At 40.5% G+C, this 18,769-nt stretch overlaps 1 protein-coding gene across 3 annotated transcripts in view; it reads left to right on the forward strand.

Annotated features, from left to right (window-relative positions):
* Rsrc1 (arginine and serine rich coiled-coil 1) overlaps positions 1–2,278 on the forward strand; it is a 325,236-nt gene extending 322,958 nt beyond the window's left edge. For all 3 annotated transcript variants that reach the window (XM_060378403.1, XM_060378402.1, XM_060378405.1), the window contains one exon: positions 126–2,278. In XM_060378403.1, the coding sequence (XP_060234386.1) occupies positions 126–218 (93 nt within the window). In that variant the 3' untranslated portion in view covers positions 219–2,278. The remainder of the gene's footprint in view (positions 1–125) is intronic.
* Positions 2,279–18,769: the final 16,491 nt, after the last annotated feature.

The following is an 18,769-nucleotide window of genomic DNA, read 5'->3' on the forward strand; positions in this document are numbered from 1 at the left end:
CAAGGGCTGGGCAGCATGCATGCCTCTTGCTCTGGGAGTATTCTGTCAGAGCGGCTGCGTCATGTCACCTCAGCGCCGAGTTCCTGGGACAGACTAACATTTTCCTCTCCTTTCTCTTACCGTAGTTATTTATTGAAAAGGCCGAAGCTGAAGAGAAGTGGTTCAAGAGATTAATTGCTCTCCGGCAAGAAAGACTGATGGGCAGTCCTGTGGCCTAAGCGGCAAACTTACGGGTTGGATGAACAGTAACCCTGAAAATTTAAGTTTTAAAATACCAACATCAACTTTCACTCTTAAAAACAACAGGCAGTTACATAAAAGAAATCTCATTTCTTCCCTAATGGTCAACTGAATATTTTGTTAACTCGAATCAGACATTGTGAATAGTGAATCTTTTATAAAGGGTGTGAGTGCATGAACATAGTATACTATTAATAAAGCTAATCATAAAGACATCAGTGTTGAAGTAAACAAACACTCTGTAGTGTTTCTCATTACAGTTTTTACAAAGTCATGTTTTTGACCCATTATTCAATAATTATATATAAGAGCCATATTATTTAGTATAAATCTGAGTTTTTTATCTCCTACATATTATGAAACCCTTCTTGAATCCCTTATTTCACCTTTCTTAAAAATTTTAGATATCATAAAAGGTACCCTAAGAGATCTAAACAGTGGCCATGTTAGACATGAAGGTCACATGTTCACTAAAACTTTTTCTTATGCCAAGTGTGGTCTCAATTCTCAAATCATAGCCCTCTAGAGGCATAGGCAGGAGGCTCTCCACTGTACTGCAAGTACTGGCATACCTTTTACTACACAGTGAGGCCTCATATGAAAAAACATTGAATTAATTAAATGGATAGTTTTTGCTTAGGGATCAGTTTGTATTAAGTGCTCTTTTGAAACCTGTAACTAGATAGAGCCCAGGCCTTTCCTATAGAAAGCACATGCCCAGTATATTAGTCATCACTTGGCATTGCTGGCATAACGTCAGGGGAAAGACTTATTTTGTCTCATGGTTTGAGCATTTTAGTCCATGGTCAGCTGGTTCCACTGCTTTTAGGCCTGTGGCAGGCAGAAACACAGCAAGAGGGCACAGCATAGGAAAGCTACTCACTAGTGACTATCAGGAAGCAAAGAGACAGGAGAGGGCTAAGCTTTGGCGTGCCCTTCAGAGACATACTCCAGCCACCTGCTTCTAGTGTGTCCTCTACCTCCAGGTAGCCCGTTCAGCTGTGAGCTCATGGTAGTCCATGATAAAGTAGCAGTCCTCGTGCTCTAGTGACCATAAACCTTGATCCTTTGGTTGGGACACTTCATATCCAAACCTCAATAACCATGCTTGGCCTATGTGATTGACCTAGTATGCATGACGAACAAAACATTTCTGAGAAATAAGAACTCTCACGTTGCTTAGGCAGCATCGGTTCCCTCCTGAGGAAGCCATGTGTGCTGTGTGTAGAATGCCTTTCTCTAGAAGCCGAGCTGTGGACATCCCTACAGTTCATACTAAACAAGTTAGAGAGCAGGACTTTGAGCCTTGGTGGACAAAACAGGATTTCAGCCCCTGGCACAGATACTTCTCTTTCCCGTTTTACTCAGCTTTCATTTGCAGAGTCTCTCTGAAGAATGGGGCGTGGGACACAGCAATGGGAAGTCCCTGGGATGTGACACAGAGGGAACTTTGATTCCATGTTTTTCACACTGTAGAGCTGCAGAAGTTCTCATCCCTGTTAAGAATGGAAACTATGAAGAACTTACACTCAGTTGCAAGTGTTACAAAGAATGTTTGGTTTAAAATGCTTGTTTTCATGTATACATTTCTTGATCTTAGCAAAGGCTATTTTCCTTGGCTCTGAAATAAATATGCTCAGTATGAAGTTAGGTCTGTGTCATTAATGTAGATACGGCTACACAGTAGGGATTTCAGGAGTGATTAATTTTCTCAAATATTTTGCTTTTTAATTCTTTGTATAATTTGTAAACTGTGTGTGTTCTCACCCTGTTCAGAAGTATTTGTCTAGGAAAGGATATAGGTTGCCAATTGACCAGAGGGAGTCTCCACACTTTTCATTCTGTCTATACAGCAATGAAGATCCTATGAGCTACTGTACCTTCCACCCGTGTTTCTCAGTGACAGGTACAACAAGCACAGAGGCTTGAATTATATTGAATTTGTATTTTAAAGATAAATGTTTTGTGGGAAGTTTTTTAAAAATCAGGCTTTGTTTTGTTTTGTTTTTAAGTGAGCAAATAAACTAGTCCTAAAGAACTCAGTGACTACTTCCTCGTGTCATTTTGCTATGTCATTAACTTTGTTTCCTTCTAAAAACCACAATATTACCACAGAAGCCAAATCACCTTTAATGAGGAGACTTCATAGAACATTGTCAGACAAGTTACCAAACTCAACCTTGATGATGTACCTGGGCCTTCTTTACTATCCCAACAAAATAAGCCTATAAAACAGAACAGTCTTTTTCATGTTACCTGAATAATGATAATAATCCGGTTTATATGTGACCTTAAATGCTTTGAAACAGATTTCTTGCAAGCCATGGGTGCTGAAGCAAGTTGGGTTTTTATTTCTGACACTAGGTGTGCTATTAGAAAGAACAGACTAAGAACACTATTTCTGGCATTCACTGCTTATGCAAAGGCCCAAAATGATGAGGGGACAGGGTACTTTGGGTCATTTACCTACTTGGCTTGCACATCCTAGCATGTAAATTAAGAATATTAATAAATTACTTTCCCAGTTTAATTTGAGGGGCAGTGGCATGGTTCATAGAAAAGTATATTAATTATTTGGGCCAAGTGAACACTTTGACATGGGGGACATTTTAACAAACTACAGAGTAAGTAGTTGCATGGGTAAATGGCTAGAACAGCCAAACTCCCGCTCATGTTTGCTCCTTTGGACTTTGAGCTGCTCTTGGCAGTAGCCACATCACTGCTTTGTGTTCAGTCAGCCTTTCCTGACCTGCTTCACTGAAAACACCATGAGGAACCCTACCTGCTCTGCCACTAGGGACCAGCCATACACTTATTTGAGGTATCTAGAACTTGAGAGCCATATTTACCAACTTACTTATGAGTGCTATTTCCAGTGCTTGGTTTATGCTTGGCACAGTATAGGGATTTTGGGGCACACACAAAGTGAACCAGGGAGAGTACTAACCTCAAGAGGCTTAAAAACAAAGTCCGGGCGTGTAAATGATATAAGAGATCTAGCGTGCACTGGCAGGAGAGAATACTGGGTTATGTAAAGAAAGAGAGAAATTAGTCCTAATTAAAAAAAAAAAAAATTCAGTAAGGCGTCATGGAAGAGACTGTACCTGAACTACAATTTGACAGCTAAGAAGACTGGAGCCACCTGCTTCCATTCCCTCTGATAGCTACTCTGGAAGACTTTAAGCTTCCCCAATTCTTTTGTCTATGTTTGGATCTTTCCCAAAGGTTTTGGTTTAGACATCAATCAAAAATCATCTGATCAGACAATTGTTAAAAACCATCCTAACAAAACTTACTTTTGCAATTCCCTTATAGGAAATATGTTCTCTTCATATGAAAACATCTGAGGTTTTACAAAAGATCTAGAATAAAAATAGAGATAAAGAGCATTGTATATTTTGGTATTATCATAGCCCTTTGTCATGAAGATGTGCTTTTAATACAACACTTAAGCTCCAACTATTGGTAGGTTTTCTTTTTAAATCAAACAAGATGGTCAGACATAATACATTTCAAGATTACTTTTGCCATCGTTTTACCCCAGAATTTGGCCCAGTGTTTGACACAGAGTTCACAGTATTTTTTTTTTTTAATGAAAGAATTTTTCCACTTCAAATAGCAAATCTCTTTAGTTGTCTGGGTATTTAAGTTTCTCACTTGGGGATATGGTATTTGTTAGTTTCTTATTGCTGGGATGAGAATCCCTGAGCAAAGCAGCTTATAGGATGACGGATTTATTTTCACTTATGGTTTGAAGGTTTCAGTCCATCATGATGGAACCGCTTATAAGACAGTTAACTGGGAACAGAGTACAAGCCTGTGCTAGCAAGGCATTCTCTTCCCTGACCATTTACACTAGTGGTTCTCAACCTTCCGAATGCTGCAATGCTCTGATACTGCTCCTCATGTTGTGGTGACCCCAACCATAACATTATTTTGTTGCTACTTCATTACTAGTTTTGCTAGTTATGAATCATAATGTAAGGATTTCTGGAGACAGAGGTTTGCCAAAGGAGTTATGACCCACAGGTAGAGAACTCATGTTTTAGACCATCCAGGATACTTAGCCCATGGCATAATGACAGTCACGTTCAGAGAAGGTCTTCCCTCAGGTATTTCTGGGGATATGTTCAGAGACACATTCAGAGGTTTAATGTACTAATCTGGACATTTCTCCATCTACTTCACTGACAATTAGATTAACCATCACAGTATTGCTCAGTGGTAGGGTGGGGTCTGTGGACCCAAGTCTCCACACCAAAAAATAAACAAAGGAAGTACAATAAAATGAAATTGTCAAGCTCTTTGGAGCAAGTATAAAAAATAAATTAATTTTACAACCAGTTTATAGCTCCAGTGTTTCTAAACCCTATGGAAGGAAGTTTGGCTTCCATGAAATACAAGGTATGTGGTACCTTCTCTTCTGGATTAGCATCTACTGCCTGTGGCTAGACTTTAAGCAGGGATCTCATTAAAGTCTACTTTCCAGTGCATGTTTTGTCTTGAATTTTTTTTAAAGCACAAATATTTTCTAGATACCAGCACAGGAATTGAGTAGTCACATTAAAGAGTGGTGAGTAGTTTTGTTTGTTAATTTGATTTTGCTTTGTTTTGTTTTGTTTTTAACAAATTCTATGGATAGATCAAATGATATGGATATGATCATTCAGGATTTACCTTTGGTGTCCTATTATTTCTTCTCCTTCCAAAGAGATAGATCAGTTTTCAAAGAATAAAACTCAGTGAGGTAGTAAGACAACACTTTAAACTCCACAAGTGTACCACTTTATTTTTAGGCCTTTGAGAGGAATTGCAAAATGATACCATTACAGTCCTCAGAGTGGTGAACTGAGCTGACCCTCTCTTCTGCACATGGTACTCAGACAAACCTCACAATATGAAAACTCTGCCTTCACTCATGTCCTTAGAAGAATAGATAGATCCACTCCTGCATCTATCTCCATGTTCCAAAAAAAAAAAAAAAAAATTTTTTTTTTTCAAAGTTCAAGTGGAATTTTTTTAAACGCATAACCATTTTCCAAATACCAGGGCAACAGTACTTAAGTAAAGACAGGTGGGGTGTTTGTTGGTGGTGGTTCTTTGTTTGGATTTTTTGGTTTTGTTATGTTTTTTTTTTAACAAATTCTATGGATAGATCACTTATGTATACTATTTGCAGCTTGAGTGATTCTTTTTGACCTGGAGAAGATAAGTCTTAGAATCATTAACTTTGTAACAATTGGAAGTAACAGTTTTTACCCAGCCCAGGCCACCAGGGCCAGCTCTACCATGCTGCCAAGGTGAAGTGCAGCACTCTCCAGAGTGCCACAGCAGGTGAGGGACAGTGGACTAGCTGGAGAGCACTGTGAGAGAGCTCATCCAGGTGGTGCGTGGACGCGAGAGTGCTGGCAGCTCGCCTGCCCCCAGGCCTAGATCCAGGGCTTTGAGTTGGCCCACCCCAAAATCTACATCATCTGTGAACTGTTGGATGTGTGAAATGGCCGGTCCTGCTGATCCAAAGCTGCAGGATCTCCATGACACAGGGCAACAACAGGATAGCTGGGAGGAGTCCCAGTGAGGATCCAGTACTGATGCTGTATCAGAAGCCTGAGGCCTCGGACCAGTCCAGTGACTCGCTGCAAGGAAAAATCACAAATGACGCCGTGTGGACAGAAAGATACTGTGGGACACACCGTGACACAGTACAGCTTTCACAATGAGATATTTTTCTATGTTTTGTTTATTGTGTTTGTTTTCTTTACGGGAAGGGCAGTTTGTGAGGGTAGAGGGCAGATACCAGGGGACAGGGAGATGAGCAGGACTGCAGTGCATGATGTAAAATTCGAAAAAAAATCAATAAAAAGTTGAAAAAAAAATAATGGTTTTCTTTCAAAGGCAGTATGTTTGAATGACTGATGTCTCCTCACATGAGGTAAAAAAAAAACAGGTCACCTAAATCATAGTCTTGTAATATGCTTTGCTGCTTTTCATAAAAAAATGTTTTATAAACGTACTATAGGGATAGCAGCGTTAGCCCTGTGTGACTTAGTAGCTCTCTTCCAAGGACACTTGGCCCTTCAAGGACAGATGTGTGCTCACCTTAGCAACTGTCTTCTGTGCCTCTGCGTGTCTCTTCACTACCCTGCGGCCCACTTTCAGCAGAGCTGTTTATGCAGAGACTTCCAGCATACTTTTACAGTTTGCAGTGAGGAGGTGACAAGTGACTAGCAAATATCTTCTTCCCCACGGCTTTTAACTTGAAGTTCTAATTTTAAGTATTTTTGCATTACAGTACTGTGATACGACTTCCAAGAAACATTGTTCAACTAATTCCTGAGGGAAGATGGTTAGCATAGACCTATGAAATCTTCGATGAGGAATAATATAAAAATATCCTTTTTTTCACTTGAACACCTATTTTGGAGTTACCACAATCTGTGACAGAAAACTCTCTCCTTCTTTCTAATAAAGCATAACAGCATAGATCAGTGGGAGTGAATAGTAGATTTCAGTTCTAAAATGAACCATGTAAATTAAATGATTGCCTGCCATCTTACTAGACTCAACAAGTTTTTCAAAGTTTTCAGTGTTTATCAATATTTTAAATAAATCATATCATGAAAATATTCCAGGTTACAATAAATCTGCTCATTTGCTAGCTTTGTATAAAGGAAATAGCTTTTTAAAATAATGTAAAATGGAAGTTATATATGGAATTTTTATTTTTCTTGATGCAGTTGCATGGTCAGTCTGTAGGAACACCTCCTGTAAAGCCTCCAAGCTGAGTTTGGCCCCTGACTAAACATGGTAAAAGGAGAGAACTGACTTAGCACAAGTTGTTCATTGAACTCATTTTGTGGAAAATAGACAGGAGAGTGAGGTCTGGAAACAAAGTCTACCTCCAAGGGAGCACCCTCAGCGGCCTACTCCCTCTAACCAAGTCCTGTTTCCCTGTGTTTACCATCCCCCCAAATACCATCAGATTATGAAGCCATTTATGAATTAAACCAATAGATTTATGTTAGAACCTTCGTGATCCAATCACTTCCTGAAAGTCTTTGAGAGTTACGTTGGGAAGCACACCTTCAATACATGAGACTGGGGAATATTTACTACTGAAATCACAGTGGGAATACAGTGTTTCAGTTCATTTATAGCAGAAATTGTCCTGATAACTGTGAAGTTTTCTAAAACAGCCAAGTTCTTTTAAGAAGCCACATGCATGTTGAAGATCCTACAAACTGACTAAAGCACTGTGATTATGAGGAGATAGAATATTGCAGATCAAGAGCAAAAAAAAAAAAAAAGCTATTAGTGCTTTTCATAAGCATTTACCATCAAGCTCTGTATCTAACCTAACAACCTCATAACTACAAAGTAAAACTTTTAATATGTATCATTAAGCTTAGTAGAAAGCTAGCTTCCACCAATATTTAAGATAATTCTATATGAATTGTGGTACATTTACACAATGGAATATTACTCAGCAATTAAAAACAAGGAAATCATGAAATTTGCAGGCAAATAGTGGGACCTAGAAATGGTCATCCTGAGTGAGGTATCCCAGAAGCAGAAAGACACACATGGTATATACTCATAAGTGGATACTAGACCTATAAAATAAGATAGCATACACATACTAAAATCTGTACACCTAAATAAGCTAAACAAGAAGGAGGACCCAGGGTAAGAAGGTCAATCCTTACTTAGAAAGACAAATAGGATGGACATTGGAAGTAGGAGAAAATGAGAAGCAGGATAGGAGCCTACCGTAGAGGGCCTCTGAAAGACTCTTCATAGCAGTGTATCAAAGCAGATGCTGAGACGCATAACCAAACTGTGGGCAGAGTACAAGGAATCATATGAGAGAAGAGAGAGTTAGTAAGACCTGGAAAAAAACAAGAGCTCCACAAGGACCAAATATATCTGGTCACAGGGACTTGTCTGAGACTGATTCTCCAACCAGGGACCATGCATGGATATAACCTAGAACCCCTGCTCAGACATAGCCTATGGCAGCTCAGTATCCAAGTGGGTTCCATAGTAAGGGGAACAGGGACTGTCTCTGGCATGCACTCTATGGCTATCTCTTTGACCTCCCCAACCCCCGTGGGAGGAGCAGCCTAGCGAGGCCACAGAGGAGGACATTGCAGCCAGCCCTGGTGAGACCTGATAAGCTAGGGTCAGATGGAAGGGGAGGAGGACGTCCCCTGTAAGTGGACTTAGAGAGGGGCAAGGAGGAGATGAGGGAGGAAGGGTGGGATTGGGAGGGAATGAGGGAGGAGCCTACAGCTGGGACACAAAGTGAATAAACTATAATTAATATTAAAAAAAAGAATTTTATATGATAAAATTTCTGGAATCCATCCAGGGGTTTCACCTTGGCTCTACCTGGCTTTCCTGATGTCCCTACAAAGGCATTCGTTAATGACACTCTGATGTTTTGAATGAGAATGGCCACATAGGCTCAGATGTTTGAATGTGTTGTCCCCCACAGTGGAACTCTTTGGAAGGGTTAGGTGTAACCTTTAAGAGGAAGGTGTGTCACTGAGAATAGGCTTTAAGTTTTTAAAAGTCCACACAAGCTCAACGTTTCTCTTTCTCTGCCTGCTGCCTGCAGAACAAAAGCCACTACTCCAGCGCCATGCCTGTCTGCTCCAGCACCAAGCGTGGATGGTCAAGACTGTAAAAGTTCACATGACCTCTTCCATGATAAGGAGCATTATTTGGGGTGAGCTGAATCTTTGTCCCTGGAAATTGTCATTCATATTTGGTTTATTGTAACATATTTTCTTCCAAGCAAAAGCTGTTTTATATCAACAAATCATAAGCAAAATTTTATTTAAAAAAACATAGCTATACAGCACATCTACCCAATTCAGATTTCTGTTAATGTGGAAAAAAGCTTCATAGAAGGTTACTGAATGGCATCAGCCTTCTCCCAGCATCCCAGATGCAGGACAAGCTCCTTCCAGGGAAGGTACACTAACAGCAATGGCCTTGTACACACACATTGCACATATAAAGTGAGTGACATTTAAATCGCTAACTACCCATGTTCTTCAGCGCCTTATCCCAGGCCAGTCCCAGCCAGTTAGAGTAGGTCTTTAAAGGCCGGCTTGAAGGTTTCAACTTGACTATGTCATGAAGGTTTGCACCCACAGGATGAAGGCCTAGGGGAAAGGAGGCACCACATCATCCATTTAACTCTGGTTTCTATCCAGCTTAACAACCTCAGTGATTTGGTATCTTAACTAAACTTTCTTTCTTTTCAAAGGGAAACCAAAAGGAACTTTTCACTCATCATATATTCAACGCACAGGAAGTGCACAATTCAATTCCAATTCTACATTTTCTAAACAAACTTTGCAGCATGGTTTCTGTCTCCACTAGCAGGGGCTCTCTGTCAACAGACATTTTAAATGACTAACTATTGAATTACCCAGATGTATTATCTCAGGCCAATGACAAAACAAATCCAGTGGGTTTTCATTGCTGTCATTTTGTTTTAGCCTACACTTGGGTCCTCAAATAAGAAAAGGGAAATAGAAGACACAGTCATACTCTCTGCAACCCGAGGAGAAAGATTTCCCTGTCTAACTCACAGAGGTAGCCAGATCTAGAAATCAGGGGCATCTGCCGGAGCATCTCCTGCATACATGTCTGAAAAACAAATGTGTCAGCAGGAAATAGCTGGACAAAATGTGGACTTAACTGAAGAAAGAGAGTGGCCCCAACACCAACAATCCACAAATAGCAATTTATAGTCATCCTTGTTAGTCTCCGGGAGAGCTTTGAAACATGTCTGCAAATTTGTCATGACTCTGAATGTTTATCTGTGCCCCATGACTTGCTTGCAACCAACAGAATACATGGACGATCACAGGTGGCCTACTTACTCCCTCTGTGCCCCGATCTTGCTCAGAAAGGTGTATGCTTATGCCTAACCCTCCTGGAACACTCACGCTTTCAACACTGAGATGCCACGGAAGATGAGCAGCTACTGGACCCACCCTAATCTGACAAAGCCAGGCTCCTCTAGAATCACCTTGTTGTTTTTATCTAGGTAACAGTATCAACTGAGTTTCTAGCTCTAAACATGCAACAGACATTCAAGGACAGGCTCCTCCATTCTCATAATCTTCACACTAAGGCCTCAACGCCAGCATCGTCATCTGTCTGTCTAGGTTCTTGACCCACAGAATGCTCAAAGCTAATAATGAGATTGTTTTATAGCACAGTGTTTGGGCTTTGTAATGCAATAATAAAACGCCAACTCTACTGAGTCACCGAAAATCTGGTTAAACCATGTACTGATGAATACTGATGAATATTAAGGTTGTGGTGGTAGTTTAGAGAAGACTGCTCTCCTGTACCCCACCCCAAACCTCCACAGGCTCATAGATTTTAATTCTTGGTCACCAGAACGGCACTATTTTTGAAAGGATTAGGAGGTGTAGCCTTGTTGGAGGAAGTGTGTCACTAGGGAAAGGTTTTGAGGTTTCAAGGGCCTAAGCCAGGCCAGAGACTCTCTCTCTCTCTTCCTGCTGCCTATAGACCCAGATAAAGAATTCTTGGCTACTTTTCCAGTACTTTGTCTACCCACTTGCCAGCATGCTGCCTATCATGATGAGATGGACTAGCACTGTGACACTGTAAGCTAGTCCCACTTCAATGCTTTCTTTGATAACAGTTGCCATTGTCACAGTGTCTCCTCACAGCAATAGAACACTGACTATGGAAGTCGGCTTTATGCTGGGCCATTGCTACTATGAGCAGAGAAGCCGCCTGGCCTGGTGCTCTGAACTTGAGCTGTGGAATTCAGAGTCGCTGTTGCATTCTCTGTTTCATGATCCAGTAAAAGTCAATCGAGATTTTCCCATCATGGCAAGTTCTTACGTGAACGGGAATGTATATGCATAAAGTATTTAACAAAAATCTCAGAGGAAAAAAACCAGAGCCAATAAAAGTAAGAATAACGTAATTCTCTGAGTCCATATTCACAGTCACTTTGCCTTTTAAGGCATTTTTTTTTTCTCATGAGCAATTTTCTTATCCTACAGAGAAGACTCACCTCATGGGCAGTGTCTCGTAAATGCACTTGGACTAAACAGTAAGTGCAGCTAGAAAATGAGAGGACCGTATATAACAAACAATGGGTTAGTTCGTGTCTTTAGCTGAAAATCAGCATGTTCTACAAAGCTGACTGTCATGAGTGAGATTCTATGAGCCATAACCATCAAAATGACTGGGAATTAAAAGAGAAAATTAATTCCCAAAGGAAATCACTGTAGATCTCATTATTTTAGGAATAACCCACCTTAGGACTTTAATTAAAAATAATATTTATTCAAAATAAATGAGTGCTGGCAGGTTTCTGCAGAAGCCATAATCTTGGTTATGCTAAATCTTCTTATATTAGTGCTGACATCATTAATCTCATTTGAGATGCCCTCCAGTCTGACAGCCCATATAGCACTGGGGCAATTTCTTGCAGAAGCCTTTTTATCTTCACTGAAGAGTTATAATTCATGCAGAAACCTAATGTAAAAAAGGCCTGGGCAATTAGAGACATCACTCTGAGATCTTCACTGGCACTTTATCATGTCAGCCAGCATCCCTTAATGAGTTTGTTCTCAGACAGAGGCCAATATCTCAACACCGCCATCAAATTAACAGCGGCTACCTTATTGCTTTATTTATGTGTACTTACCAGTCTTTATTTTAGAAAGGCATCAGGTGTTTTATCAAGATTCACAGAATGAATAAAAACACAAAGTTCGTTAAGTCGGAAGAGAGCATAGGAAAGGCAAGAATGAAAGCAGGAAAGGTAAGAGGTTAGAAAGAGTGAGGCAAATACACAAACCGTGCAGTCTAAAGGTTGGCTAAGGCCCACCTTCAAATTTGCCAGCCAATTGTTGGCAATAGGTTTCAAGCCCAGCATAATGATTAACTTGATAATTTGCTCTGGCCTATTGTGTTACTTTGGGATGCATTACTAATAGATACATGAGCGATCAATACGTAACAATGTGCCCGGTCCAAGTGTGAGCCCCAGCTTCCGCCTCCAGCACTGCAATACATGAGTAGAAGGGGGAAGCATTTTTAAAGAGTGTGGTAGAGAAACAGCTCACTGCTCACCTAGCAGAGGTAAGGCCCTGGGGGTCAATCCCCAGTGTCACGCACACACACACACACACACAAATTTTGTGCGTAAATGAATGTTCGTGTGTGTGTGTGTGTGTGTGTGTGTGTGTATGTGTGTGTGTTGATTTACTACCCACAATTATTGTGTGTGATAGCTCCATGACAGCAAAACTAAGAGGGTAAAATCTTGGAAGTGGACAGTTTTATTTGCAGATTGTTTTGTATGAATTTATGTGCCTTTATTCTGATATCAATAGAATTATTTTTCCAAAACTATAATAAAAGGTAATCTAAAAAAAATTGAAATGCAAGCATTTTAAGTCAAAAGCCAATATAATTTCAATCCAATTTAAAATTTACTAGAATGAATTTTAGAAGTAATAGAACACATTGAGCATGACAAACTTGAACTAAGCTTTTTTTTATCCGGGTGAAAATTAGTTTGCAATCTAAATGACCTGCGGAAATGAAATTAAGTGCCTTTTGACCCTAACACTTTAAAATCTGAACCTCAGTGATAAAACTGGAGTCTGGTGTCCACAGACAAGGGCCATGCTCTGGAGCCTGAGGACATCTCAACTCTCAACACTTGCCTTGCTAACAATCTAGTCTAGAGTTCAGGGCAGGGCCAGTGAGTGGATGTCTCTCATCAACAGGATAGCAAGCTTTCAGCCTGCAGCCAAATCCAGCCCACAGGCTTGTTTTCTGTGGCCTGCTCGGAGGTACTTCATTTTATCGGTTTTTTGTTTGTTTGTTTTTGTTTTTGATTTGTTTTAACTAGTTGTTAACTTTAAAAAATTAAGAGAATTCACCTAAAAAGCCATGTTATCAGCGGGCATTGATTTATGCAGGGGCTTCTGAGCACAGTACAGTGGCAACACTCCTTCAGCTGGAAGCCAGTCCCCTGCAGCAAGCTGAAGGCCCACCCCTCTGGGTCGCCACAGCTACAGAGCGTGAGGACACGAGTGGAGGTTCTCAGTGACGCTGAAGAGTGTTTTGTCTGCTCTGACCCTTCGCTTGTACAATAGACAGAGTAATGGTGTTTATGTCTTTGGATCTTTCCAGAACACAACACAGGAGAAACTCAGTAAAGTTATTCTGATTATTAATCCCATTGTCAGCTTCTGTAGTCCACCTGTCTTGCTTTTATAATTTGACTGGCTCCAGTGGTGTCTGTTTTTCACTCTGCCTCCCAAGTGACAGTAAGGGAGAAAGCTCAATGAGTATTTTTGTTTCGCTTTGGCTTTTTCTGTTAGGAAAAGGGGCCGGAAGGTCTCATACCAGCACAGTGATTAAAACCTCAGATTTTGCAGTGTGACAGCCAAGCTTCCCCCCCACCAACTCATCAATCGATGTTGCTGTAGGAAAACTTCCCATCTCTCTACAGCAGCCCATTCCGGCTATGAAATAGTGATGGGTCCTATGAATCAAAGTTCCTTGATCATAGGAGGTTCTAGCTTTTATTAAGTAACCTAGACCCATAAAGACAAATGCCAGGGGCTCCTTCCTATGTGGATCCCAGATTTAAACATTTATAGATATTTATGTGTATGGGGGTGATATAGTTAGAAAGGAAACTATAAAAGGAAAGAGTCATACACGACAGCACACACAGCACATACCATAGATAGCACTGAGAACTGCATAGCTTTACAGTGACCAGGAGCAGATAATCTCACTATTTTGACATACGAGGGCTTCGAAACATGTCACAAAGGAATGAGGACATCTTAGTCTTCAGTATTTTTCAACAGATTCCCTTGGTTGTCTTGCCAGTGGGGCCACTAGTCACAGTTTGGATTCTCTCCAACTCGCATCAAGTTAAAAATAACTTTCTAAGTAGCCCCTTAGATAGCCTCATTAAACCACTCCTGAGAACAGATGGCCTTAGTCCTATTGTCTGAAGGAACATCTTCACTTTTCATTGCTTTAAGCTCCATAATCATGTTTTCTTTTTTAATTTAAAGTGTTTCTTCTGATATCTGTCAATACAAAACACAGATCTCATGTCAAAGGGGATAAGAGGTAGCTACCATGAATGACCATAGTAATATAGATTCAAGGTGCCCTGAATAAAATGTCCCACTATGAAAGACATTAAAGGAGAGCTTATTTAATACAGAACCAATAAAGTCATAAGTCAAGACATTTCCCTAAAACCGTAGGTAAGCAGGCTGTAGAGAAACTGAGAAAATTCTGCTGTGACTTTCAGATGCTATCATGTGGCTTTCTTGGCAACTGGATAGATGGAAGCAGGAGTCTGCTAAAAAATATGTTGAAAAGTTTTGATAATCAAAACTGGAAAAAGGGCTGGTCAATGACTGGCAATTAAAGGGACTAAAAAGAGCCCAAGATAATTTGTCTCCAGGTCATCAACAGTCTACCACAGCCACAAAGTTTGGTCTGGAACATGGGTATAGTATCTTTTTTTCTGGAAACTTCAGCTTACATCTATAAACACAAAACACTAGCAAACTTTATTGTGCCAAATCATGAGGAAAATACTTCACTTTATGAGTTGCCTTAAGAAAAAAGTTTTCATAATCTCAGGGATGATAAAAATATGACCAACAGAACATTGATTTTAAAAACATGCAAACATAGATGTATCAGCCTTACTTTTAAAAGGCAAATAGAGGAACAGTCCAAAGCTCCATCAAAGATACATGGCCACTTCATACACTGTGAGAAGGAATAAACTGCCATCGTATATGCAACAGGGGTGGGATCAAGGAAGAAGCAAACCTCAGGATATGACTTACCCTAAGGGGGTGGCTAAGAAGTAGCATGAGGAAGCCTCAGGGGCATCAGAAATTCTTTCCCATCTGTAGCTTGGCGGTATTTACACAAGCCAACACCTCCACAGTCTGTTTCCCTCCAGAGTCACCACATAACTCATTGTATCTCATCCTGAGAGCACATCTGTTTCATTCTCTCTTTCTGTGATAAACAGCATGGTCCAAAGCAGTTTGTGGAGAACAGGGCTTATTTCAGTGTATGCCTCCAGATAACTGCTGGTCCCTGAGGGAAGTCAGGGGAGTAGCTCAAGGCAGGAGCCTGGCAGCAGGAACTGAAGCAGAAATCATGGAGGCATGCTGCTTGGTGGCTCCCTCACTCTCTGGCTTGTTTTTTCTTTTTTTCTTAGATAGCTCAGCTCCAAGCTGTGGACGAAGCCATCCCACATCTATCATCAACCAAAACAATTCCTCCAAGACACGGTCACAGGCCAATCTGACTGAAGCAATTCTTCAGTTGAGGTTCCCATTTCCCAAGCGACTCTGGGTTGTATCAAGTTGCCAGTAAACCTCAACAGGACAATAATTATTCACTGTTAAAAGGGGCAATGAGACTAGAGAAAGTCCTTAGGTGCACTGAAGTGCATAGTAATGAAGACGTATGTAATGGTCTAAAACTCAGGAGTCTGGAGAGCTATAATAAAGTAAAATCGCAGCACTCAAAAGTCTACTGTTTCTTCTTTCTTGGGCAATGAGATAATGTCCTAAAACTGTATTGAACACCCTAAAGTGCTGTAACAGTGTTTGTAGAATCCCTGATACTAATACTGGCATGTCCAATAAGCCAGAGAATTTTGTATCCTAAATGGCCAGAATAGTGTCAGAGATGTAATTGGTCCTTCTTAAATAACTCATGAGTTAATGGGTGAAACGAAAAACATGCATTTCACTGACATTTTGAACTCTTGGTGGTATTTGTAGAATTGACTTGTATTTCATGCATTTTTTTTTTCCTGGAAGTCTTTCCTTGACCTGGCCTGTGTTCCTCCAAATGGCACATAAGCAACAGTGTGGCTAGAGATTGCATGTGCGAATATGTACTTTGCCACACAAATGTAATAGTTTGTGAGTCCTTTAAACTTTACAGGGAGACAAAGTAGGATGGTAGAGATAATGTAAGCTTTGGAGCAAGACAAATCTCAGTTTAAAATGAGCCACCAGTTCTCTGGGCATCACTGTTTTCATGTATAATAAAAGATAAGCATCTTAGTACACATGGTATGGGGAGATTTAACTGAGAAAATTATTTGAAAGAACTTAGGACAATGTTTGGAACACAAGAAATAAATGGAGGCTGAAAAGATGTCTCATTAGTTAAGAGTACTGACTGTTCTTCCAAAGGACCTGGGTTCAATTCTCAGCACCCACATGGCAGGACACAAGTGTCTGTAACCCCAGCTGTAGGAGATCTGACACCCTCATACAGATATACATGAAGTCAAAACACCAATGCACATAAAGATAAACACATTTTATTAAAAAAAAGAAATAAGTAAGAACTATTATCCTAATAAAGAAAACATTATTCTATTCTCTGAAGGAGAGCTTCAAGTCATATGAAGGGAACTACCCATTATAGGTATCAGGCACCTTTGTACTGGTCTCAGAAAGTTCAAGAGGATTTATATTTGCTTCCTGTAACATTTTGCTCAAATACATACTCTCAGTAAAGACTATATGGTATCCCCTATTTACAACTGCACACTCCATTCCCCCTTTTCGACTTTTCACTTAGCACTTACTACCTTTCAACGTGTAACTTGCCCTCACACAGCATAGGTTACAGGAGGGCTTCACAAATGAGTTATCATAGTTGTGTTTACAGCCAATTTCAAGGTCCTCCCTCTCAGCTGGCTTCACATATCCATTGCTTCCTTACTGGGGTGTTCATTCTCTTCTAGCCCCTCCTCTTCTTTTGTTTCCATTAAAATTGATGTCATGGGCTTTTGGGCTCCAATTCGTTTTTTTTCTACCACATTTTTAAAAGGCATTAAAATGGAGTGTCTAAACTGCTTCTATATGTTCTGGGTGACCCTCCACCAGCCTGTCCCTTACACCAACGGATTCATGTGTGTTTTAACAGTATGGTTCTGAGAAAATTTCCATGCAACAAGATGAAACTTTTTCTCACAATTTTCTTTATTCTTGCCTCGATGCAAAAGTCTTTTTCATATTGTTGTCTGTCATACTACCGACTGTATTCATTTCATGTTGGGTTTTTTGAATGATCTCTTCAGTGTTTACTTCGTGCTAAACAGAAACTAATTCCTGGTTTGTACAGAACATTTCGCTATGGAATTAGCTTACAAGTTCCCTGACCCATACATGCTCTCTATGTCCCGTGCCGAGGCCAGAGGAAGATTAAAATAGCCTATTTGTTTCCTGGAAGGGCCGTGTCATTGAGGCCATGCCTCAAGCCAACAATCTCAGGGAAGCATGACTGCCAAAGAAACCTGGTGAAATGGGGGAGGAGTAAAGGTTTATAGGATTCAATTTCCAATTCCAAAAATAACCTTGAGCACTCCTGACACTTCCAAATCAGGTCCTGCACAGTCCTTTCCAGTGGCCGCATGCTGCGTCTCTCCCACAGGGCCCCTGAGGAGACATGGACACCCCTACCTCCCCAAGGAAACTCCTCAGAGAGTGTGGGAACAAGTGAATTGAGGGTGTGTGTGTGCAAGATGCCTTTTCACCCCTTCCTTCTCATTATCCCCCTTCTTTGTCTTTTTCTTCTTTCCTCTCGGTCTCCAGTTCTTGGAAGGGCCTACACAGTACTCTACAAACGTCAATAACTGAGTAACTTTCACCTTGCCCCTTCCCCCACCATACCACATCCCAGTCTCACCAGTCCTCTCTCTTTGTTTTTCCCCCAGTACTCTACCTTGAAGATCACTTAAAATGTTTGGGCTTATCATTAAAGTATCATACCGTTTTAAAATGAAAACCAGTTTTCTTGTTATAAATAGAAGGCACCTTTATACTATAATGGAAAGAATAGAAATAGACTTTTAGATAGATATGGCTGCTTGCTTCAGATCTTGTGCCCAAATCTTGCTGGTTAGGATTGTTGGGAAGGTGTTAAAGATTCGTTGGCTTCAACATGAGATCTGATCTTTGAAATGGATATGAAGAGGAACAAAAGGAGGGCAATTTCTTTTTTCTTTTATTTATTTATTCTTTTGTTTGTTTGCTCCTATATCAACCTGTTGTTTATGGATTGTGAGACTCTGCTTTGAGTTTTGGAATCACGGAAACTTGTTTTGTTTATGAAACCTGATAGGCTTCATCATGTTTCCTTCAAGAAGTGAATACCCTACTTGATAATTGTACTCAAAACCTTTTTTTTTTTTTTCATTGTTTGACCAGCTGTCAGAGAATTGTCGGGATTAAGGGCGATTTGGTCAAGGACATAAAGAACTAGTCTAATGTTCTGGTCCCCTCAGCTCCAAGACCAAGCTGTCTCTCAGGACCCTCACTGAAAGGTTGTCTCATGGGCCTCTAGACCAACTTCTTGCCTCCTGTGTGTTTACCGCGGTTGCCATAGCAGCGGCTAACGTCCACCCCTTCTCCCGCCTCACCCTCGTGAC

This window comes from Meriones unguiculatus, chromosome 2, assembly GCF_030254825.1.
Source record: "Meriones unguiculatus strain TT.TT164.6M chromosome 2, Bangor_MerUng_6.1, whole genome shotgun sequence".
Classification (NCBI taxonomy): domain Eukaryota; kingdom Metazoa; phylum Chordata; class Mammalia; order Rodentia; family Muridae; genus Meriones; species Meriones unguiculatus.